At 52.3% G+C, this 23140-nt stretch overlaps 1 protein-coding gene across 1 annotated transcript in view; it reads left to right on the forward strand.

Annotated features, from left to right (window-relative positions):
* The first annotated feature begins 290 nt into the window (after positions 1 to 290).
* Positions 291 to 23140, forward strand: part of CPQ (carboxypeptidase Q) — a 78281-nt gene continuing 55431 nt past the window's right edge. The window contains exons 1-2 of the mRNA XM_064153990.1: positions 291 to 744; positions 9586 to 9793. Coding sequence (XP_064010060.1) covers positions 318 to 744; positions 9586 to 9793 — 635 coding nt within the window. The 5' untranslated portion in view covers positions 291 to 317. The remainder of the gene's footprint in view (positions 745 to 9585; positions 9794 to 23140) is intronic.

A 23140-nucleotide genomic window follows, 5' to 3' on the forward strand; every position in this document is an offset into this window, starting at 1 on the left:
GCAGTGAAGGACATGGGTATTGGAGAGATGCAGCATGCCAGGGATGTCTCTGAAGATCACAACAAAGACTGTGTGCTGTGCTCTGGTTGTCTCACTCAGTTGCTTTCAGTTCCTGTGTCTCTGAGTTTGCTCTCCTGCCAGTTCTGATCGAAGCTAATTTCATTTGATTTTGCCCTTGCCTGCCAATCCAATTAATAAAAACCCATTGCTGGCAGCAGTATGATTTATTACTATTATTATTTTAATTACTTATATTGTCTTTCTCTTCTCTTTGTGTCTCCAGCAGGCCAACTGTGGCCAAGAAGCCAGAGGAGAAGATGAAGCACCTATTGCTGATCTGTCTCGAGGCTTTCTTACCGTGGGATACTGGGAAGCCAGTGAGAAGAGGTCTCAGTTACCCACGGACGTTTGAGGCCATAAAGAAGGAGATAGCTGGCTACAGAGATGTTGCTAAAGCTATTATTGACCTTGCTGTCCATGGGAAAGCTCAGAACAGATCCTATGAACGATTGGCAGTGTTTGCTGACACCATTGGACCTAGGCTGAGTGGTTCGACAAATCTAGAGGCAGGCATCAAGTACATGTTCAGTGCCCTGCAGGAGGACAGGCTGGAGAATGTGCACCTGGAGCCCGTGACAGTGCCACACTGGGAAAGAGGAGAAGAGTTTGCAGTGATGCTCCAACCCAGGAATCACAGCATTGCTATGCTGGGACTTGGGAGCAGCGTTGCAACCCCTCCGGAAGGTAACTCTTCTTTTGCAGTGAAGTGTCTCTTGCCTTGAATCAGCGAGTGGAGGGGGTTGAAAGGGACCAACCTCCCTGCCAGAGCAGCAGCACCCAGGGCAGCTCACACAGGAACACAGCCAGACTGGTTCTGAATGGCTCCAGGAAGTACTCTCCACAGCCTCTCCGGGCAGCCTGCTCCAGGGCTCTGCCACCCTCACAGGGAAAGTTTCCCCTCCTGTGTCTGTGGCAGCTTCTCTGCTCCAGCTGGCACCTATGAAGAGTTAGTGAACCTGCAAAGAAATCTGCAGTGTGGTGTTGAACATCTTCATATCCCAGGAGGTCTGTTGTGCACTCCTGTTTCTTAGCTCTGTGCTGGCTGCAGTCTCTGATGTGGTTTTCTCATCACGTCCCGAGAAGCCTCTTGTCTGCTTCTGCTGATCTCTGTATCTGTGCAGAACCTCTGCTGTTATGGCTCTGTCTGCACATCCCAAGAAGCCAGTTCCTTGCTTGTGGTCCTTAGCTCTGTTGTTATATACCCTTGCCTGGCCTTACTCTTAAGTTTGCCTTTGTTTGGCTTAGAGAAACACTGAGTGGCTGTGTTTCAGAAGGCTCACAGAGGCTCCTGATGTCCTTCTTTGTCTGTAAAGACCTTGTACTCATCACTGAATGGTCAGGCTTGTACCTATGGCAGGTGATGTCTTGGTGAGACCACACCTGGAATACTCTGCCAAATTTTAGGATCCCAAGTTGAAGAGAGACAGGGATCTGCTGGAGAGAGTCCGGTGGAGAGACTGGGGGACTTGAACATCTCTGCTGTGAGGAAAGACTGAGAGCCCTGGGGCTGGTTAGTCTGGAGAAGAGAAGGCTGAGAGGAGATCTGATCAGTGTCTGTAATTATCTGAGGGATGGGTGTCAGGATGAAGGTGTTGGTCCCTTTTTGGTGGTGCCCAGTGATAGGGGAAGGAACAATAGGTACAAGCTGGAGCACAGAAGGTTCCACCTCAACATGAGACACTTCTGTATGGTGAGGGTGCTGGAGCCCTGGAGCAGACTGCCCAGTGAGGCTGTGGAGTCTCATTCAAACCCAGCTGGATGTGTTCCTGTGTGACCTGTCCTGGATGATCCTGCTCTGGCAGGAGGATTTGGCTCAATGATCTCTGGAGATCTCTTCCAACCCCTGGCATTCTGTAGTTCTGTGTATCCAGCACTGATTTATACTGAGTTCTATTAAACCCCCAACTTTATTCCTCCTCAGCTTTTCACTTTGCCTTGACTCCTGCTGTGTGTCTGTGTGGAAGGCTGCCTGGCACTAAGATCCCTCACAGAAGAGCAAACAGTTCCTTACCCTGGCTGGAATCATTCTGATTAAATGATTTACCTTTTGATTTTGAAATCTGTCCTACAGATTCTGCTGGGCTCATCTTGCTCTCTGCAAGCTGTGACAGGTTTCTGTGCTTCAGGAGGTTATGTGAGGTAGCTGCTCCCTGCTGAGCTCTTTGCTTTCATTCTTCTGGGAGCTGAATTGGGCTCCTGCCTGCCAGAACTGCCTGGGGAGGGCTGCTGCTTGCCAGCCTCTCCAGAGCAGGAAACTGCAAGGTGTGCTTCTCAGCAAAGCATCTGTCCTAGAGCCAGCACTTGCCCCAGCACTGGGCACAAAGGTGTTCTTTCAGGGCAGGGTGAGTGGTGTGCTGGGGGGTGGGCTGCCAGGTGAGGGGCCTGGAGCACAGCCCTGTGAGGAGAGGCTGAGGAAGCTGGGGGGGGTGCAGCCTGCAGAAAAGGAGGCTCAGGGCAGAGCTCATTGCTGCCTGCAGCTCCCTGCAGGGAGGCTGTAGCCAGGTGGGGTTGGGCTCTGCTGCCAGGCAAGCAGCACCAGAAGAAGGGGACACAGCCTGGAGCTGTGCCAGGGCAGGTCTAGGCTGGATGTGAGGAGGAAGCTGTTGTCAGAGAGAGTGATTGGCATTGGAATGGGCTGCCCAGGGAGGTGGTGGAGTGGCCGTGGCTGGAGGTGTTGAAGCCAAACCTGGCTGGGGCACTTAGTGCCATGGTCTGGTTGGTTGGGCAGGGCTGGGTGCTAGGTTGGACTGGCTGAGCTTGGAGCTCTCTTCCAGCCTGGTTGGTTCTATGAATGTGTGGCAGAGATTGGGGTGAAGAAACCCCTGTGAGCCTTGTTCCACCTACCAGACCCTGCTGTTGAGAGAGTCTTTGACCTGGCCTGGCACAGGGAACAGTTTGGTGCAGGAGGCAGCAGGAGGTACCTTGTGGCAGGTTCAGCGAGGCTGGGGCACATTGCTCCCCTATCCCCACCAGGCCTATGGTTTTTTTTTTTGTCAGGGGTTGTGGCCTGTTCTGGGCTTTAATGAGAGTGGGAGAAGCTGTAGGCCACCATCAGTCCCTGGAAGGAGCTTTTCTGGCACCATTATCTCTGCAGGATGGGCTGAGCTGCCCACCAGTGCTTCTCTAGAGAGCTTGAAAACCTGCCTGGAGGTCCTCCTGTGTGACCTGCCCTTAGTGGCCCTGCTTTGGCAGGGGGGGTTGGACTTGATGATCTCTGAAGGCTCCTTTCAACCCCTGACACTCTGTGACTCTGTGCCTGTTACAATCACCACCTCCTTGCTTTTGAGGAATTCCTTCCCAGCTGCTCTGAGCCCCAGTTGTGACCATGCCCTGTTCCTGCACGGATAGGCAGCTGCCCTGTATCCCATTGGAAACAGCTGGTCAGCTTCCCACAGAGAGGGACTATCAGCAGCTCTGATGTGTCCTAGTTTGGCCAAGAAGCTGTGGGAACTTGAGTCATCCTGTGGTTAAAATGAAGCAGCTCAAGAAGAGATGCTTGATACTGATTCTCCTGGCATTGTGCTGCTGTTGCTGCATGGGATCAAACCAGAGACATCTGCTGCTGGGCTGAGCTTTGCTAGAGCAATGCCTGAAAGGCCAAGGACTGGCTTTCAGGTGTCTCCTCCAAGACCTGGTCCTTGGTGCCTGGGTTCTGCTAGGACCTCCAGAGCTGCCTCTGGTGTTCAATACACAACACAACATCCTCTGTGTTCCAAACCCATCTTCCTATCAGGGTGCATTTCATACACCTTGGTCTGCAAACCACTGCCTCTGAAGAGCCCTACCAGGCCCCTTCCTTGGCACTGTTGATGCCTGCTTGGAGCCAGGGGCCAGCACTGGCTGAACATTTTGTCTTTTAGGCTAGGAGAATGGAGATGAGAGGAGGTGACTCCTCTGTCCCAGCAGGAGGTACCTGAGACCATTTCTTGCTTTCTCATCCTCTCACTGCATTCCTCCCTTCCCAAAACCTGTTCCCCCCAAGCTTAAGACACAATAAGCCAAGGAAAATAGGAAGCAATGGCAGCAACCTAAAATGTTGCTTCTCTCTGGATGGGCTTAATACTTCTTGCTGGATTCAGTGTCACTCAGTACCTTCAGAGCTCCTCCTGGAGCTCAGCTCCTTGAGCCAGTGCTCTGAAGGGCTCCCTATTAACACAGCAGTCCCCTAGTAGTTAGAAACCAGGCTTTGGGTGTAGGCAAGTCAGAGTTTGCTTTCCCTTCTGCCCAAGGAAACTCAGCCCAGTGCTTCCTGAGAGTGAACCACTGCTCAGAGAGTTGGGCAAAACCCAGTAGTCTCCAAGATGATTCCACTGGGGTGATGCTGCTGCAGAGACTGGGACAACAAATGTGCTAACCTGAGCTAGCAGGAGTGGTTCCTGCACTGCAGTCCAGGTGTGTATGAGCATAGGATCATAGAATGAGTTAGGTTGGAAGGGACCTCAAGAATCAGCCACTTCCAACCCCCTGCCATAGGCAGAGACACCTCCCACTAGAACAGGTTGCTCAAGGCCTCATCCAAGCTGGCCTTGAACACCTCCAGGGAGGTTGTGGAGCACAGAAGCACCCAATGTGATCAAAGATCACATTGGGTGCTTCTGTGCTCCACAACCTCCCTGGAAGTGTTCTGATCTTTGATCACATTGGGTGCTTCTGTGCTCCACAACCTCCCTGGAAGTGTTCTGATCTTTGATCACATTGGGTGCTTCTGTGCTCCACGACCTCCCTGGAAGTGTTCTGATCTTTGATCACATTGGGTGCTTCTGTGCTCCACGACCTCCCTGGAAGTGTTCTGATCTTTGATCACATTGGGTGCTTCTGTGCTCCACAACCTCCCTGGGCAACCTGTGCCAGTGTCTCACCACCCTCACTGCACAGAACCCTTTCCCAACTCCCAGTTTCAATCTCCCCTCTGCCACTTCAAACCCTTTCCCCCTTGTCCTGCCATTACCTTGTCAATAGTCTCTCCTCAGCCTTCCTGCGGGAAGAAGATTCCAAGGCAACAACCAGGACTGAATAGGCTCAGTGTAGGGAGGTGACCAACTGCAAGTTTACCATATTTAGTATCCTTGTCTCATTTTCCACTGGCTCCAAACTGGCAAAGCTTACAGAGCTCTGGGTTGTTTTCTGGCAGTCCAAAACTCCGAGGAAAATAGATATAATTATTGCTTTGGCAATGCCATAATTGAAGGGAAGTAGGAGTTTAGCAGATGTCTGACCAGAAAGTATCAAAGGATCCATTTTTTGGCATCTGTTTTAAATTGCACTCTGGGCTTTTTTTTTCCTCCCCTAGTGGGGAGTGACCCTGCCCTTGGATCTTAAAGACAGAGGGACAAGTAGAACCAGCTCTAGAGTGCAGCCTTCCTGAGGCAAAGGAACAGTCTCTGGCTTCTGGGTGGTGTTTTCCTGCCTTAAAGCTCAGATCATATCAGGATGAAGAGGATGTCCTAGCAGAGTTGTTTCTAGGTTTTGTGGTTGAGTTGCAGAGTGCTTTGTTGAACTGTCAGTGAAATTTGCTCCAGCCTTGCTTGTGTGAAGGTGGTGGCAGTTTGACCCCCTAGCTAATCAGGGAGCTGTTGCAAAGCACCTGGTTTAGCTGAGGTGTTGCAGAGCCCTGCTTAGCTTGCAGTGGTCAAGGCCCCCCAGACCGATGTGATCAAAGGCAAGGCCACATGGGCTCCAGACCATTCAATGTGGATTATGCCAGAGACCTTTATTGATCATTTCAGCCCTCAATATATCCCTGGGGCCACGAGGCACAGGCCTACACATTAGCATAATTAGTCAAGGACAGCCCACTCCATCAGCATAAACCACGCCTCCTTTTCCTCATTAACGAGGTGTCTGTTATCTGTCCTGTCTGAGATAAGGTGGGAACCAAGGTCAGCATCTGCCTCTTATTATCCTTCTTCACTCCATTCCCACATCCTTCTTCACTTTGTATTCCCACACAGAACCATGGAATGGCATCGTTTGGAAGGCACCTCAGAGATCATCGACTCCAACCTCCCTGCCACGGGCAGGGACACCTCTCAGCTAGACTTGGCTGCTCAAGGTCTCATCCAGTCTGGTCTTGGACACACCTGGACACACTCTTCCTAGTACATGGGCAGGAACACCTCTCAACTAGAGGCTTTGATGGCAACACTCTCTGCTGGGTTAGGAACTGGCTGGAGGGCCGAGCCCAGAAAGTGGTGGTGAATGGTGCCACATCCAGCTGGCAGCTGTCACTAGCAGTATGCCTCAGGGATCAGTGCTGGGCCCCATCCTCTTTAACATCTTCATAGATGATCTGGATGAGGGCATGGAGTCAGTCATCAGCAAGTGTGCAGATGACTCCAAGCTGGGGGCAGATGTGGCTGGGTTGGAGGGCAGAAGGGCTCTGCAGCAGGACCTTGACCACCTGCACAGATGGGCAGAGTCCAAGGGGATGGTGTTCAATAGCTCCAAGTGCAGGGTGCTGCACTTTGGCCACAGCAACCCCATGGAGAGATACAGGCTGGGGTCAGAGTGGCTGAGAGCAGCCAAACAGAGAGGGATCTGGGGGTGCTGATTGATACCCACCTGAACATGAGCCAGCAGTATGCCCAGGTGGCCAAGAGAGCCAGTGGCATCCTGGCCTGCATCAGGAATGGTGTGGCCAGCAGGAGCAGGGAGGTCATTCTGCCCCTGGACTCTGCACTGTTTAGACCACACCTTGAGTGCTGTGTTCAGTTCTGGGCCCCCCAGTTTAGGAGGGACATTGAGATGCTTGAGCGTGTCCAGAGAAGGGCAACGAGGCTGGGGAGAGGCCTTGAGCACAGCCCTACGAGGAGAGGCTGAGGGAGCTGGGATTGGTTAGCCTGGAGAAGAGGAGGCTCAGGGCAGACCTTATTGCTGTCTACAACTACCTGAGGGGAGGTTGTGGCCAGGAGGAGGTTGCTCTCTTCTCTCAGGTGGCCAGCACCAGAACGAGAGGACACAGCCTCAGGCTGTGCCAGGGGAGATTTAGGCTGGAGGTGAGGAGAAAGTTCTTCCCTGAGAGAGTCATTGGACACTGGAATGGGCTGCCCGGGGAGGTGGTGGAGTCGCCGTCCCTGGAGCTGTTCAAGGCAGGACTGGACGTGGCACTTGGTGCCATGGTCTGGCCTTGAGCTCTGTGGTAAAGGGTTGGACTTGATGATCTGTGAGGTCTCTTCCAACCTTGGTAATACTGTGATACTGTGTTAGAGCTGGTTGCACAAAGCCTCATCCAACCTATCCTTGAATAGCCTCAGGGAGGGGGCAGCCACTTAGTCCTTAGAGTACTACCTGGAACACCCCCAAGGAGGAAGCAGCTACAGCCTCCCTGGGCAGCCTATTCCAGAGTCTCACCAGCCTCACCCTGCAGAACTTCTTCCTCAACTCCAGTCTAACCCTGCTCTCCTTCAGCCTCAAACCATTCCCCTTAGCCTGGCTCTAGACACCCTTAGGAATAATCCCTCTGCAGCCTTCCTTCCAGTTCCTGAAGGGGGCCTACAGGAGGAAATATTGACAAGGTCTTGTCATGGCAGGGTGAAGAGGAATGGGCTTAAACTGGCAGAGGGCAGATTGAAACTGGATGTGAGGAAGAAGTTCTTTCCAGTAAGGGTGGCACAGGTTGCCCAGGGAGGTTGTGGAGCACAGAAGCACCCAGTGTAATCACAGATCACATTGGGTGATTCTGTGCCCCACAGCCTCCCTGGAGGTGTTCAAGGCCAGCTTGGATGAGGCCTTGAGTGACCTCTTCTAGTGGGAGGTGTCCCTGCCTAGGGCAGGGGATTGGAACTGGCTGAGCTTTGAGGTCTCTTCCAACCTAAACGTTCTACGATTCCATGATTCTATCCCTTCAGGCACTGGCAGCAGCATTAAGGTCCCCCTGGAGCCTTCTCCAGGCTGCACACCCCCAGCTCCCTCAGCCTGTCCTCACAGCAGAGCTGCTCCAGCCCTTGGACCATCTTTGTGGCCTCCTCTGGACTCACTCCAGCAGCTCTGTGTCCTCTTTTCTCGTGGAGACAGCAGACCTGGAGGCAGCATTGGAGGTGAGGTCTGAGCAGAGCCCAGGGACAGAATCCCCTCTTTTGCCCTGGAGTCTCTGGCTGCAGCCAGCACACAGCTGCCTGCTGGGCTGCATGAGGGCACTGCTGGCTGCTGGGGAGCTGCTCAGCACCCAGCACCCCCAAGTCTCTTTCTTCAGAGCTGTTCTCATCCCACTCTGCACCCAGCCTGGCTTTGTACCTGGGGCTGGCCTGATCCATCTGCAGCACCTTGCACTTCAGCTTGTTGAGCCTCCTGCTGTTGGTGGTTTGGGTTTGGGGGGTGTTGGGGTGGTTGGTTGGGGTTTTTTGTGCTGTAAAACTTGTTGAAACTGCTTCAGTGTTTTTGTAAGCATTTCAGTCTAAACCTCTGTGATTCCAGTTGCCTTATGTTAAGCTGAGCTGTTGAGCAACATATCAAAACAGTGCCATGAAAAGATTCCTGTCTGGGTTTATGAATCCCATAGGCAGCTCTTGCAGATGGGTTTGTGTTTGAGATGAGCACGGACAGGCACTTGCAGAGGTTCCTTGTGTCCTTCTTCCCCCTCCAGTTATGCTTTAATACAGACCTGCCTCTTCCAGTTCTGCCTCCAGTGCTGCTGTCCCCAGCATGAGAAGGACACAGAGCTGCTGGAGTGAGTCCAGAGAAGGCCACAAGGATGATCCAAGGGCTGGAGCAGCTCTGCTCTGAGGATAGGCTGAGGGAGCTGGGGGTGTGCAGCCTGAAGAAAGCAAAGGCTCCAGGGAGGTCTTATTGCTGCTTTCTAATACCTGGCTCTGCTCTGCTCAGACCTCACCTCCAGTGCCAGTTCCAGTTCTGCTTTCTCCAGCATGAGGATGACACAGAGCAGCTGGAGTGAGGCCAGAGGAGGCCACAAAGGTGGTCCAAGAGGTGAAGCACTTCTGCTATGAGGACAGGCTGAGGAAAAGAGAAGACTCTGAGAGGACCTTCGAGCTGCCTGCCAGTACCTGAAGGGGTCCTGCAGGAAGGCTGCAGGACTCTTCCTAAGGGTGTCCAGAGCCAGGCCAAGGGGGAATGGTTTGAAGCTGAGGCAGAGCAGGGTTAGACTGGAGCTGAGGAAGAAGTTCTTCAGTGTGAGGCTGGTGAGACTCTGGAACAGGCTGCCCAGGGAGGCTGTGGATGCCTCCTCCCTGGGGGTGTTCCAGGCCAAGTTGGATGAGGCCTTGAGCAGCTGAATTTAGTTGAGCCCCCCCATGATGGGGAGGTTGGAGGAGATGATCTCAGAGGTCCCTCCCCACCTGAGCCATTCTGTGGTTCTGTGGTGGTTTACAGAACTGTGTAGTTTACTCTCAGTGCTGTTGCAGCTGCTCAGTGCCAGCCCTGAGAAGCATTTCACGTGGCCTTCCTTTTCCAGTCTTGGTTAAATCTGATGTCCTGTGTTCTTTGCAGTCCATACCCTTGCTGCCTGTGAACAGTGGCTGCAGGAGAGCTGCAGGCAAGCAGTGCTAAAGCCACTGTGGTGCTTTCTTTCAGGAATCGTGGCAGAGGTCATAGTGGTCACCTCCTTTGATGAACTGCACAGAAGAGCTAAGGAGGCCAAGGGGAAGATTGTGGTCTACAATGAGCCTTTCATCAGCTATGGTGAAACTGTAAGGTACAGGTCGCAGGGAGCAGTGGAAGCTGCTAAAGTTGGAGCTGTTGCATCCCTCATTAGGTCTGTTGCTGCCTTCTCTATACACAGGTGAGCATTTGCCTCTTCTTCACTAGGCTTGCATTTCTGATGGGGATGTGTCCTCATCGTAAGATGGACACAGAGGTGTTAGAATGACTCCAGAGGAGGCCACAAAGATGGTCTGAGGGCTGGAGCAGTTCAGCTGTGAGCACAGGCTGAGGGAGCTGGGGGGGTGCAGCATGGAGAAGGAAAGGCTTCAGGAAGGACCTCAGAGCTGCCTGCCAGTGCCTGAAGGGATCCTGCAGGAAGGCTGCAGAGGGACTTCTCCTGAGGGTGTCCAGAGCCAGGTCAAGGGGGAATGGTTTGAAGCTGAGGCAGAGCAGGGTTAGGCTGGAGCTGAGGAAGAAGTTCTTCAGTGTGAGGCTGGTGAGATTGGAACAGGCTGCCCAGGGAGGCTGTGGCTGCCTCATCCCTGGAGATGTTCCAGGCCAAGTGGATGAAACCTTGCAAGGTCTGAGTCTAGTTGAGAGGTGTCCCTGCCCATGGCAGTGGGGTTGGAGTAGATGATGTCTGAGGTCACTTCCAACCTGAGCCATTCTGTGACTGTGTGATTTCAGCCTTTAAGTCACATGCTATGTTGTTCTCTATGACTTAAGCCTTGCTGCTTAGAGGTGGATGTTTGCTTTTGAAACCACTGGCAGCAGTGGAATTCTTTTCCCCTGTGCTTTGTCATTCTTTCCTAATGCTTTCATTTTTCTTCTTACTGCTCCAGATTTTATATGATGTTTGTTTTAAAGAACTTCCTCCCTTCTCCAGGCTGCTGTAAATGTTTTGAGATCAACCAAAAGCAAATGTGTTTGGTGAGGAGACTCTGGATGTGGATAGGAGCTGCTCTCTCTGTGTGGTTGACTTGAATGTGGATTGTGCAAGGAGGTTTTATTGCTCCTTTTCTTAGCATAAGGCTGACTTGTATGAGATGAAGCAGCAGTCTGCTTTGAACAGGATTATTTAGGACCCTTTAGCAGCAAGAATTCATCCAGGTGAGGTTAGAAAGTCTCCAGAAGAGACTCCACAGCCTCTCTGGGCAGCCTGTTCCAGGGCTCCTCATTGTAAAGAAGTTTCTCCTCATGTTGAGCTCAAACCTTCTATGTTCAGGTTTGCATCCATTGCTCCTTGGCTTATCACTGCACACCATTAAAAAGAACTTGGCCCCCTCCTCTTGACACCATCCCCTCAGATAGTTATAGACACTTATCAAATCCCCTCAGCCTTCTCTTCTCCAGACTAAGTAGCCTCAGGGCTCTCAGCCTCTCTTTGCAGGGGAGGTGCTCAAGAAGATGCTGCCTGCTCAGAAGGAGCCTACTTTTGCAGCAGATCTGCAGTGTCAAGAGTAAGCACACGCAGGATCAAGAAGGGCAGAATGAGGTTCAGCAGTTTCCCAGTTCCCTCAGAGATCAGTTCTACACTACCCTGACCACGACTGCATTCTTATTGTCAGTGAAAGAAAATAACTCTTCAACACAGAGTCACCACTTCACCCTCTGTGACTGAAACTTGCCTGCTAGGGAGGAAAAAAAAACCCAGCACTTAAAAACCCATGAGGAGGCACAAGAAGAACAGGCACTCTGTCAGTGAGAGATAAGGAGCCAAGAATCATAGAACCAACCAGGTTGGAAGAGAGCTCCAAGCTCAGCCAGCCCAACCTAGCACCCAGACCTGGCCAAGCAACCAGACCATGGCACTAAGTGCCCCAGCCAGGCTTGGCTTCAACACCTCCAGCCACAGCCACTCCACCACCTCCCTGGGCAGCCCATTCCAATGCCAATCACTCTCTCTGCCAGCAACTTCCTCCTCACATCCAGCCTAAACCTGCCCTGGCACAACTCCAGGCTGTGTCCCCTTCTTCTGTTGCTGGGTGCCTGGCAGCAGAGCCCAACCCCACCTGGCTATAACCTTCCTCAGGGAGCTGCAGACAGCAATGAGCTCTGCCCTGAGCCTCCTCTTCTGCAGGCTGCACACCCCCAGCTCCCTCAGCCACATCAGAGCCACACAGTGGAGGCAAACTCCATTTTCAGTACTTGCAACAAGCACTGGAAAATTGGGAAAGTGTGGCCTTGAGTGGTGGCTGCTGGCTGGGCAAGGAACTGGCTGTATGGCCACACTCAGAGCCTTGCAGCCAACAGCTCAGTGTCCAAATGAAGGCCAGTGACAAATGGTGTCCCTCAGGTGTCAGTACTGGGACCAGTACTGTTTGACATCCTTGTCAGCCACATGCACACTGGTACTGAGGCACTCTCAGCAGCTTGTGGCCTGCTTGATACGCTGGAGGAAAAGCATCCATGCAGAGGGTCCTGGACAGGCTGCAGAGCTGGGCTGAAGCCAACCTCAGGAAGGTCAACAAGGCCAAGTGCAAGGTCCTCCACCTGGGCCAGGGCAATCCCAGGCACAAATCCAGGAAGACAGTGGCTGAGAGCAGCCTTGAGGCGAAGGCCTTGGGGGTGTCAGTTGGTGCCAGAGTGCCCAGGAGCTGCACTGGTCACTGGCAGCCCAGAGCCAGCTGTGTGCTGGCTGCAGCCAGAGCAGGGAGAGCAGCAGCACAGGGAGGGGATTCTGCCCCTCTGCTCTGCTCTGCTCAGACCTCACCTGCAGCACTGCCTCCAGCTCTGATGCCCCCAGCATAAGAGGGACGTGGAGCTGCTGGAGCAAGTCTAGAAGAGGCCACAAAGATCTTTTACAAGGGTTGGAGTGATAGGAGACAGAATGGATTGAAGCTCAAGGAGGGCAGATTTAGACTGGAGATGAGGAAGAAATTCTTTCCACTGAGATTGGTGAGACACTGGCACAGGTTGCCCAGGGAGGTTGTGGATTCCTCCTGCCTGAAGGTGTTCCAGGCCAGGCTGGATGTAGGCCTGGAGCAACCTGGGCTAGTGGAAGGTGTCCTGGCCCACAGCAGGAGCACTAGAACGGGATGATCTTTAAGCTCCTTTCTAATCCAAACCATTCTGTGAGTCCATGAATCACAAACCTTGCTGCTAAAAGGTTCTAACTAATCCTGTTCAGAGCAGACTGCAGTGGTGCTGTGCTGCAGTTTGGTTAGGGGCATTCCCTCCAGCATGTCTGGGTCTGCTGTGGGCTGACAGTTCAGTGGCTTGGACATCCTGTGCTCCCTGCAGGCCAACATGCCAGACTGCACTGTGCTCTGGGGCAAATCCTAGGTGACAGCAAGAGAGCTTTGGTGTCCTTGGAAGTGGAGGCTGTGCTTTAGGAGCTGGGGGTGTGCAGCCTGCAGCAGAGGAGGCTCGGGGCAGAGCTCATTGCTGTCTGCAGCTCCCTGAAGGGAGGCTGTAGCCAGGTGGGGTTGGGCTCTGCTGCCAGGCAGCCAGCAACAGAAGAAGGGGACACAGCCTGGAGCTGTGCCAGGGCAGGTCTAGGCTGGATGTGAGGCAGAGAGAGTGATTGGCATTGGAATGGGCTGCCCAGGGAGGTGGTGGAGTGGCTGTGGCTGGAGGTGTTGAAGCCAAGCCTGGCTGGGGCACTTAGTGCCATGGTCTGGTTGGTTGGGCAGGGCTGGGTGCTAGGTTGGGCTGGCTGAGCTTGGAGCTCTCTTCCAACCTGGTTGGTTCTATGATTCTGTGATTCTTGGCTTTAGGAGGTGGTTGCACTGCACAGTGGGAGCTTGCTGGTTCAGCAGTGATTAAAGAGTCCAAGTTCAGGTAAATTCCTAGCAGTGAGACTTCTGGAGATGGTGATTTTTAAGTCTCTTTTCTTTTTGCCTCTTTGCTCTGACCAGCAGAGCTCTGTTGTTTCCAGCAGACAGGACTTGATGTGACATCTGAAGCCTCTGGGTGATTTCCTGCATCTGGCACATTTGCTTTCTTATAGGCAGTGAAATGCTGATGAAACTGACAAGAGCTTTCTCTGCCTTCTCCTACTTCTGGCTACTCCTGTTCAGGAGTTGGTTCATGTAATTGGGAAGAGTTTCATCCATTTAGTGTCATTAATAGAAGCAGTGTCCTGGGACTTTGGCAGAGAACCACAGAATGCTTGGGGCTGAAAGGGACCTTCAGAGCTCATCCAGAGCAAGATCACCTAAATCAGATCACACAGGAACATGTCCAGGTGAGATGATATTCAACAACCCCCCTGGCAGCCTGTTCCAGGGCTCTGGCACCCTCACAGGGAAAAAATTCCTCCTCATGTATCCTTGGAATTTCCTCTGCCTCAGCTCCCACCCTGTGCCCCTTGTGCTGGCACTGGCATCACCCAGCAGAGCCTGGCTCCAGCCTCCTGCCACTCACCTGCACATCTTTATAGCCACTGCTGAGGTCACCTCTCAGCCTCCTTCCCTCCAAGCCCCAAGCCCCAGCTCCCTCAGGCTCTCCTCATATGGAAGATGTTCCACTCCCTTCAGCATCTTTGTGGCTCTGTGCTGGACTCTCTCAAGAACATCCCTGAGATCCTTCTTGGAGTGAGTGGCCCAGAACTGACACAGTATTCCAGTCGTGGCCCCACCAGGACAGAGTACAAGTGCAGGAGAACCTCTCATGATGTTCCAACTACAGCCCTTCTAATACACCCCAGGATGCCCTTGGCCTTCTTGGCCCCCCAGAACACATTGCTGGCTCATGGCACCCTCCCATCCACCAGGATCCCCAGATTCTTTTCCCTTTCACTGCCTCCTAACAGGTCAGTCCCCAACCTGTGCTGCTCCCTGGGGTTGTTCTTTCCCAGGTGCCAGACTCTACCCTTGCCCTTGTTGGATTTAATTCAGTTTCTCCCTAGGTAAAGGGCTAGTAAAGGTGGATAAAGAGCTAGTAAAGGTGGGTAAAGGGCCAGTAAAGGTGGGTAAAGAGCTAGTAAAGGTGGGTAAAGGGCCAGTAAAGGTGGGTAAAGAGCTAGTAAAGGTGGGTAAAGGGCCAGTAAATGTGGGTAAAGGGTTAATAAAAGTGGGGAAAGTGCTATAGGTGGGTAAAGGACTAATAGAATTGATTCTGTGTCCAGAGAGATGCTGTGGGGGTAATGGTCCTTTGGAAGTTGTTCCTTCCTCACCAATCGCTACCCAAGGCAAACTTTTATCACTGCAGTATTCAGCTGGTGCTGTTCTTTCTCTTGTGGCCCACCCACTCTGCTACCATAAGTGACTCTGAGGTTTTGTTGGTGGCCACCCATGTCATGTGTGACCTTATCTGGGTGCCATGAACACCACTGGTGAGGTTTGGTAATGTTCTGGAGTTCATAAGGTCTAAGGGAGCAGTTTCATCCTGCCTTTGCTTTACTGTTTCAGGAGCATAAAGATGTTGAGTACATAAAACTGCCAAGCTTTGGGTTTCCTGTGCTGGTCTGTAAGGAGTTCCAGCTGTGCTTGCTGTGGGCTGAGCACTGGGAGCTTTAGAAGCTCTCTGTGATTTCCTGTTTCTCCCTAATCACCTTCAGCTTTCTTCAGTGCTCACAGCCCCCTCTGAGCCTGAGCAAGCTGCTGTGCCTATGAAAGCCCCAGGAGCAAGTTCAGAGCCAGCTGACACGATTGTGATGTCTTCATCAGCTGCAGGATCTGTTTCAGTGTTGCCACAGCTGTCAGGGTAAGCAAGGAGACTGTTGCCATTAAATGACTGAAGGAAAAACAGACAACAGAATGCAGGTAGAGATTTCAGCTTCACAGCTTGCACTCTGGGTTGAAAAAGACCCTCAAAGGGCAGCTTGGCCAACCTCCCTGCACCCCCAGCTGAAGCAGGTTGCACAGGGCCACATCCAGTCTCCAGCCTTGGGGCCTCAAGCACATCCCTGGGCAGCCTGGTCCAGGATTTCACTACTCTCACTGTGCAGAACTTCCTCCTGATCCCAGCCTAACTCTGCCCTGCTCCAGTTTCAAACCATTGCCCTTGTCCTATCTAAACAGAGTCACAAAATCAGTCAGGGTTGGAAAGGACCTCAAGGATCAGCCAGTTCGAATCCCCTGCCATAGGCAGGGACACCTCCCACTAGAACAGGTCACTCAAGGCCTCATCCAACCCATCCTTGAGCACCTCCAGGGAGGTCGTGGAGCACAGAATCACCCAATGGGATCAAAGATCACATTGGGTGCTTCTGTGCTCCACGACCTCCCTGGGCAGCCTGTGCCAGTGTCTCACCACCCTCACTGCACAGAACCCTTCCCTAACATCCACTTTCCATCTCCCCTCTGCCACTTCAAACCCATTCCTCCTCCTCCTGCCATTCCCAGACCTTCTCAATAGTCCCTCCCCAGCCCTCCTGCAGCCCCCTGCAGATCCTGCAAGGCCACTCCAAGGGCTCCTCCAAGCCTTCTCCTCTCCAGCCTGCACAGCCCCAACTCTCTCAGCCTGGCCTCACAGCAGAGCTGCTGCAGCCCTCTCAGCACCTTGGTGGCCTCCTCTGCACTGCCTCCAACACTTCCCTGTGCTGCTTGTGCTGGGGGCTGCAGAACTGCCCCCATGGCTGCAGGTGGGGTGTGAGGAGGGCAGAGCCAAGGGGCACAATCCCCTCCCTTGCCCTGCTGCCCACACTGCTCTTGATCCATAGTGGATCTGGAAGTGCCAGAGCCTGCTCTTGTTTTGCCTCGTTCACCTAAGCACATGAGCAGGCATGGATGGCTTGCTCCAAGCTGCTGTGCTTTTCCTTCATGACCAGGCTTCTGTTGTTTTTTTCAGGGGGGGCCTTGTTTTTTCCCACTTCCCACAGTCTTGCTTGCTGCTTATCCATATGGCAGAGTATTTCTGTGATCTCATTAAATGTTGTCTTCTCAGGGGCTGGCCTCCCCCTGCTGTGCTAGCTCTGTGTCAAGTATTGAAGTGTGATGAGCTAGAGCTGTTTGTTTGCTGAGAGCCCTTCTTTTGGCACACAGGTTTTGACTTGCCTCTTTAGGAAGCCAGAGTCAGTGATTCCACAGTTGGGGTTTGGAATTGGTTTCTAGTGTAGCCTAATGTGGAAGGCCAACAGAAACAATAGGCTCTGCCCTGCAGAGGAAGTATCTTGTGCCTTCCAAGTACAACCATTTCAATTAATGATGTTCTCCAGCTTTGTGTTCCCCTTCAGATCCAATCAGTCACCTGAGCTTCTCTCATGCCCATCTTGTTGCATCAAATCCTTTGGTCTTGCCTGCTGGGTAGAGCTAAATGGTGAAATCCTTCTCCATCTGGTCCATTAAATGAGAGGTGCCAGCTCCTGTCTGTGCTCTGCCAGTAGTGCCAGCTTTGACTTCTTGCTTCTTTTCCTCTCCTTCAGGCACCTCATCTCTCTCTTTCTGTTCTCTGTTTAGGAGGATGCTGCAGATCTAGAGCTGTGACCTACTTCTAGCTTTCCTTTCTGAACATGCCTTTTGATTTGCTGTTTATCCTTTCCATGTGTGATGAGCTGGGAGGATGAGCATGGTCTGTGGCTTCTGCTAAACTGTGTCCCCGTTGCCTTTCCTTGCTCATCACTGTCCAGTGTACTCCTGCCCAAGGAAGTACTGCAAACACTCTGAGACAGGAATCATAGACTCAACCATGTTGGAAGAGTCCTCCAAGATCATCCAGTCCAACCTAGCACCCAGCCCTAGCCAGTCAACCAGACCATGGCACTAACTGCCCCATCCAGGCTTGGCTTCATTGCTGTCTACAACTTTGCTCATTGCTATCTGTAGCTCCCTGCAGGGAGGCTGTAGCCAGGTGGGGTTGGGCTCTGCTGCCAGGCAGCCAGCACCAGAAGAAGGGGACACAGCCTGGAGCTGTGCCAGGGCAGGTCTAGGCTGGATGTGAGGAGGAAGTTTCTGGCAGAGAGAGTGATTGGCATTGGAATGGGCTGCCCAGGGAGGTGGTGGAGTGGCTGTGGCTGGAGGTGTTGCAGCCAAGCCTGGCTGAGGCACTTAGTGCCGTGGTCTGGTTGGTTGGGCAGGGCTGGGTGCTAGGTTGGGCTGGCTGAGCTTGGAGCTCTCTTCCAGCCTGCTTGATTCTATGATTCTGTGAAGCAGGATAGAGCTTTAGAGATACTCAGACTGCCCTGGGCTGCAAAGGTCGTCTTGGTGTTGCGGAGGGGGTTCTCTATACCTACACCAATTTGGCAGAGGTGAGAGATTAATTGGAGGCAGTATTAATTTTTTTATATACAAATATAATTTATTAAAATTAATATTTACAAACTCTTGCCACCCCCAACCACTCTTTATCAATATTTAGTTCTTTGTGCAAGGCTATGAAAACAATTTAGAGCTATAATATGCACAGGGATCTGGTTAATAACTGGCAAAGCATTCAATTATAAACTATTCACAGAGAGAGATTTCCCTTTGGCTTTGTGCCTCTTGGGAGCTATGCTACTTGCCCAGCAAGGTGGGCTGAAGTTCTGTCTGCTCTAAGGCAGAGGCAACTTATATTGCAGAGGAATTGAATCTTTACTTGTAGAATTATAGAGTAGAATAGTTTTGGTTGGAAGAGACCTTTCAGATCATCAAGTCCAACTGTTAACCCTGCACTGCCACCAGTAAACACAGCCTGTATGTCATGTACCTGAGGGGTGGTTGTGGCCAGGAGGAGGTTGCTCTCTTCTCTCAAGTGGCCAGCACCAGAACAAGAGGACACAGCCTCAGGCTGTGCCAGGGGAGATTTAGGCTGGAGGTGAGGAGAAAGTTCTTCCCTGAGAGAGTCATTGGGCACTGGAATGGGCTGCCCGGGGAGGTGGTGGAGTCGCCGTCCCTGGAGCTGTTCAAGGCAGGACTGGACGTGGCACTTGGTGCCATGGTCTGGCCTTGAGCTCTGTGGTAAAGGGTTGGACTTGATGATCTGTGAGGTCTCTTCCAACCCTGATGATACTGTGATACTGTGATACTGTGAGCTGTTTGCCTGGACTCTCCCAAATATGGGGACCACATGGGTGGACTCCGGGGATACACGAGTTGGGTGTGTGTGTTACACAACCTGTTCACTACCAGGGGTCTTGGCAGAAAAACATGTCCAGGCATGCAGGCATAAATAAGCCTCTGTCTGGGCTGACAGGCCCTCCACAACACTTGTCCAACCTCCTGCTGTCAGCAGAGACACTTCCAACCAGACAGAATCATAAAAACACAGAACTGTTCTGCTGCCCAGGGTCGAACAACTACCCAAGGCCTTTGCTTGCAACTCCTGGATCACAAGAGAGGAACATTTATTCCAAGAATAAGAAAGAGAAGCAAACCAACTGGTTCCTGATTTACTTATTCCAGTGTGGATTTCATCCCATCCGTTTGGTAGTAACTGTGGAGCACACAAAATTCACCTGAAGAAGAGAGATTGAAAATGTTGCACCATTTAGTTCCAGATTGATCCAAGCCATTTATGCACAAGGCAGCAAAAGGTGGTTTTTGTCAAAGCAGAGTAATCACAGGAATGAACTCAGCTCAGGGAATCTGAAGTTCTCTTTGTCACTCTGCCTTGCATCCCCACGGGGTCTGGAGTAACTGATGGTTGTTTCTCTTTCCCTGCTTGCAAGCAGAGGTAATACTCCTTTTTAATGTTAATCCAGTGTACCACTTGTGCTTTGCTCACTGTAAAGAAGACAGCATCAAAAATCAGCTGTTCTAGACTCTAATTGGTACTCAGGGTAGAATCATGGAATCAGCCAGGTTGGAAGAGACCTCCAAGCTCAGCCAGTCCAACCTAGCACCAGCCCTAGCCAGTCAACCAGACCATGGCACTAGGATTGGACTTGATGATCTATGAGGTCTCTTCCAACCTTGGTGATACTGTGATACCTCCAGGGATGGTGCCTCCACCACCTCCCTGGGCAGCCCATTCCAATGCCAATCACTCTCTCTGCCAACAACTTCCTCCTAACATCCAGCCTAGACCTGCCCTGGCACAGCTTGAGGCTGTGTCCCCTTGTTCTATTGGTGGGTGTCTGGGAGAAGAGGCCACCCCCCACCTGGCTACAACCTCCCTTCAGGTAGTTGTAGACAGCAATGAAGTCACTCCTGAGCCTCCTCTGCTGCAGGCTGCACACCCCCAGCTCCCTCAGCCTCTCCTCACAGGGTTTGTGTTCCAGGCCCCTCCCCAGCCTTGCTGCCCTTCTCTGGACACCTTCCAGCACCTCAACATCTCTCTTGAATTGAGGGGCCCAGAACTGGACACAGCACTCCAGGGGTGGCCTGAGCAGTGCTGAGCACAGGGCAAGAATAACCTCCCTTGTCCTGCTGCCCACACTGCTCCTGAGCCAGCCCAGGATGCCATTGGCTCTGCTGCCCACCTGGGCACACTGCTGCCTCATCTTCAGCCTACTCTCTATCAGCACCCCCAGGTCCCTTTCCTCCAGGCTGCTCTCAGCCACTCTGGCCCCAGCCTCTAGTGCTGCTTGGGGTTGTTGTGGCCAAAGTGCAGAACCCTGCCCTTGGCCTTGTTCAATCTTATCCCATTGGCCTCTGCCCACCCATCCAGCCTGGCCAGGTCCCTCTGCAGGGCTCTCCTACCCTCCAACAGCTCCACAGCTGCTCCTAGCTTGGTGTCATCTGCAAACTTACTGATGCAGGACTCATTCCCCTGCTCCAGATCATCAAGAAAGATACTGAACAGGACTGTTCCCAGCACTGATCCTTGGGGAACACCACTGGTGACAGCTACCAACTGGATGTGGCACCATTCACCACCACTCTCTGAGCTCTGCCATCCAGCCAGTTCCTGACCCAGCACAGAGTGAATCTGTCCAAACCACGAGCTGCCAGCTTGGCTAGGAGCTTCTTGTGGCAGACAGTGTCAAAGGCTTTGCAACCATTGGCCTGTGCTGAAAGAAACCTCAGCAATGGTTGTGCTGTTAAATAGCAATGAGTGACCACAGCTGGTAAATATTCCTTTGTCTGGGGGTCTGACTGGTAACTTCTGCTAGACTGAGATCTCAGGTAGGCCTAAGGCAGCTCTAGGGTAAGGCTCTGGCAGGAGGTGATTGACAGAGTGCAGAATACCAAGGGGCTGGAGCACCTCTTCTTGTTCTGCTGCTTAAAAGAAGTAAATAGATTTGAAACACCAAGAAGCAAGACTGAGTGAGGCTGCCCAGGGAGGTGGTGGAGTCACTGTGCCTGGAGGTGTTGAAGCCAAGCCTGGCTGGGGCACTTAGTGCCATGGTCTGGTTGGTTGGGCAGGGCTGGGTGCTAGGTTGGGCTGGCTGAGCTTGGAGCTCTCTTCTCAGCCTGGCTGATTCTGTGATTCTAATGGCTTTGGATGAATCTGAAGCTGTGGTGGCTCTGATCCATGTTTATCTGCACAGACTTCACCTGAAAGGTTGAAGTTTGAGTAGAGTTGATTGCAAGGTACAACTGAGAGCTGCTCTGCAAAAAGGGGATCCAAGGACTGGGCCACCTCTGCTGTGAGATAGGCTGAGGGAGCTGGGGGTGTTCAGCCTGGAGAAGAGAAGGTTCCAGGGGAACCTTAGAGCTGCCTGCCAGTACCTGAAGGGATCCTGCAGGGAGGCTGCAGAGGGACTTTTCCTGAAGGTGTCTAGAGCCAGGCCAAGGGGGAATGGTTTGAAGCTGAGGCAGAGCAGGGTTAGACTGGAGCTGAGGAAGAAATTCTTCAGTGTGAGGGTGGTGAGACTCTGGAAGAGGCTGCCCAGAGAGGCTGTGGCTGCCTTCTGCCTGGGAATATTTAAGGCCAGGTAGGATGAGGCCTTGAGCAGCAGAGTCTAGCTGAGAGGTGTCCCTGCCCATGGCGGGGAGGTTGGAGGAGATGATCTCTGAGGTCCCTTCCAACCTGAGCCCTTCTGTGATGAACAGATAAAGAACTCCCACATGCAGCAGGAACTGGTGCAGCTATGTCAATAACAAGGGACCAGGTAAGTTGCTTCCTTGCCCAGTTTGGCATTGAGGACATGCAGGCATTTGGGTTTGAAGTTCAGCTCTCTCAGGGTGAGTCGTTACTGAGTCGAAGCCTCTGGGGAGAGCAGGAAGGAGCTGAAATTTCCTGGAAGTAGAAGGCTTTACCTTAGTAACAGCTCTCTCAGATCAGCTTTAAAGTGCAGGTCCTGGGATTCAGATGTGGGTTTGCCAGAAGGCTGATGTTTGCAAAGAGTGGGCTCACAGGTGGGGTACAGGTTCTTTAGCTTGTATTGCTTACACCTTTTCAGGGTAAGCATCTTTGAGGAGGATCTCTGCATCCCTCTCAGGCTCTCTGCCAGCAGTCTCCAAAGAAAGAAACAACAACTTTCAGGATTCTCAGTTGCAGGCTCTGAGCAAGCTGCAGTTGCTGCATGGGAGAGCATGAAAGAATGTGAGATGAGCAGGCAGTTTGAGTGCATGCTCTGTGGCTCCAGAAATGACATCTAGAGAAATCTGTGTTTGTACTCAAGACCAAAGAGCTTTAGCCAGGGGTTCAACACTGCTGAGATGCAGCCAGTACCTCCAGTCCAGAATCTGAGCTGCTGCCTTGTTCTGAGAGACCATCCAAGGCTGAAACCTCACAAAACCCTGTAGGCTTTCCCTGCCTCTTTCTCTGCTTAAGTTTGAATCTCTCAATCCAGGGAAACAGAAATGGTTTGCTGCAGTGTCTGAGAGAATTCTGATGTTTCAGTCTTGCCAAAAATACCAAGTGAGTAGGCACACCCATGAGAAAACTTCAGCAGAGCTATCTGGAATAATTAGTGCAGCTGCAGTTTAGCATTTTAGAAGCAGAACTCTTCTTCAGTGCCTAAAATTAGGTTTCAGTCCTGTAAATCTTTCTGTGCTACTTCTGAGTGGCAGTCAGCGATGGATTGCCATCCACGTCCCCCTTTTCCATAGGGCACAGCACCTTTTCTTCCTTGGAGTGACTTAAAAGTTAATGGAAAGGTAGCAGAAACCAGGCAAGTGCAAAAAAGGTGGCAGGTAGCTGGAGGGCAACACCATCCTCCTCCTGAGAAAGGCAGAGAGAATGCAGCTTGTTCCTCTGAAGCTCTCCCCCAGCCAGTGTGTAAAGGGAAGAGGCAGTGGGATAGAGGCACCCACAGCAAGTTAGTGGTGACACCAAGCTGGGAGGGCTGTGTGAGAGGCAGGAGGGAAGGGATCCACCCAGAGGGACTTGGACAGGCTGGACAGGTGGGCCCAAGGCAACATCATGAAGTTCAACCAGGCCAAGTTCAAGGTCCTGCAGCTGGGTCAGGGCAATCCCAAGCACAAATCCAGGCTGGGCAAGGAGCGGCTCTAGAGCATGGTTGAGGAAGAGTTGATGACATCCTCAAGTCTCACCAGCCTCACACTGCAGAACTTCTTCCTCAGCTCCAATCTAACCCTGCTCTGCCTCAGCTTCAAACCATTCCCCCTTGGCCTGGCTTTGGACACCCTCAGGAAAAGTTCCTCTGCAGCCTTCCTGCAGGATCCCTTCAGGTACTGGCAGGCAGCTCTAAGGTCCTCCCAGAGTCTTCTCTTCTCAGCCTGTCCTCCAGCAGAGCTGCTTCGCCTCTTGGACCATCTTTGTGGCCTCCTCT

Source organism: Pogoniulus pusillus, chromosome 14 (genome assembly GCF_015220805.1).
Source record: "Pogoniulus pusillus isolate bPogPus1 chromosome 14, bPogPus1.pri, whole genome shotgun sequence".
NCBI lineage: Eukaryota > Metazoa > Chordata > Aves > Piciformes > Lybiidae > Pogoniulus > Pogoniulus pusillus.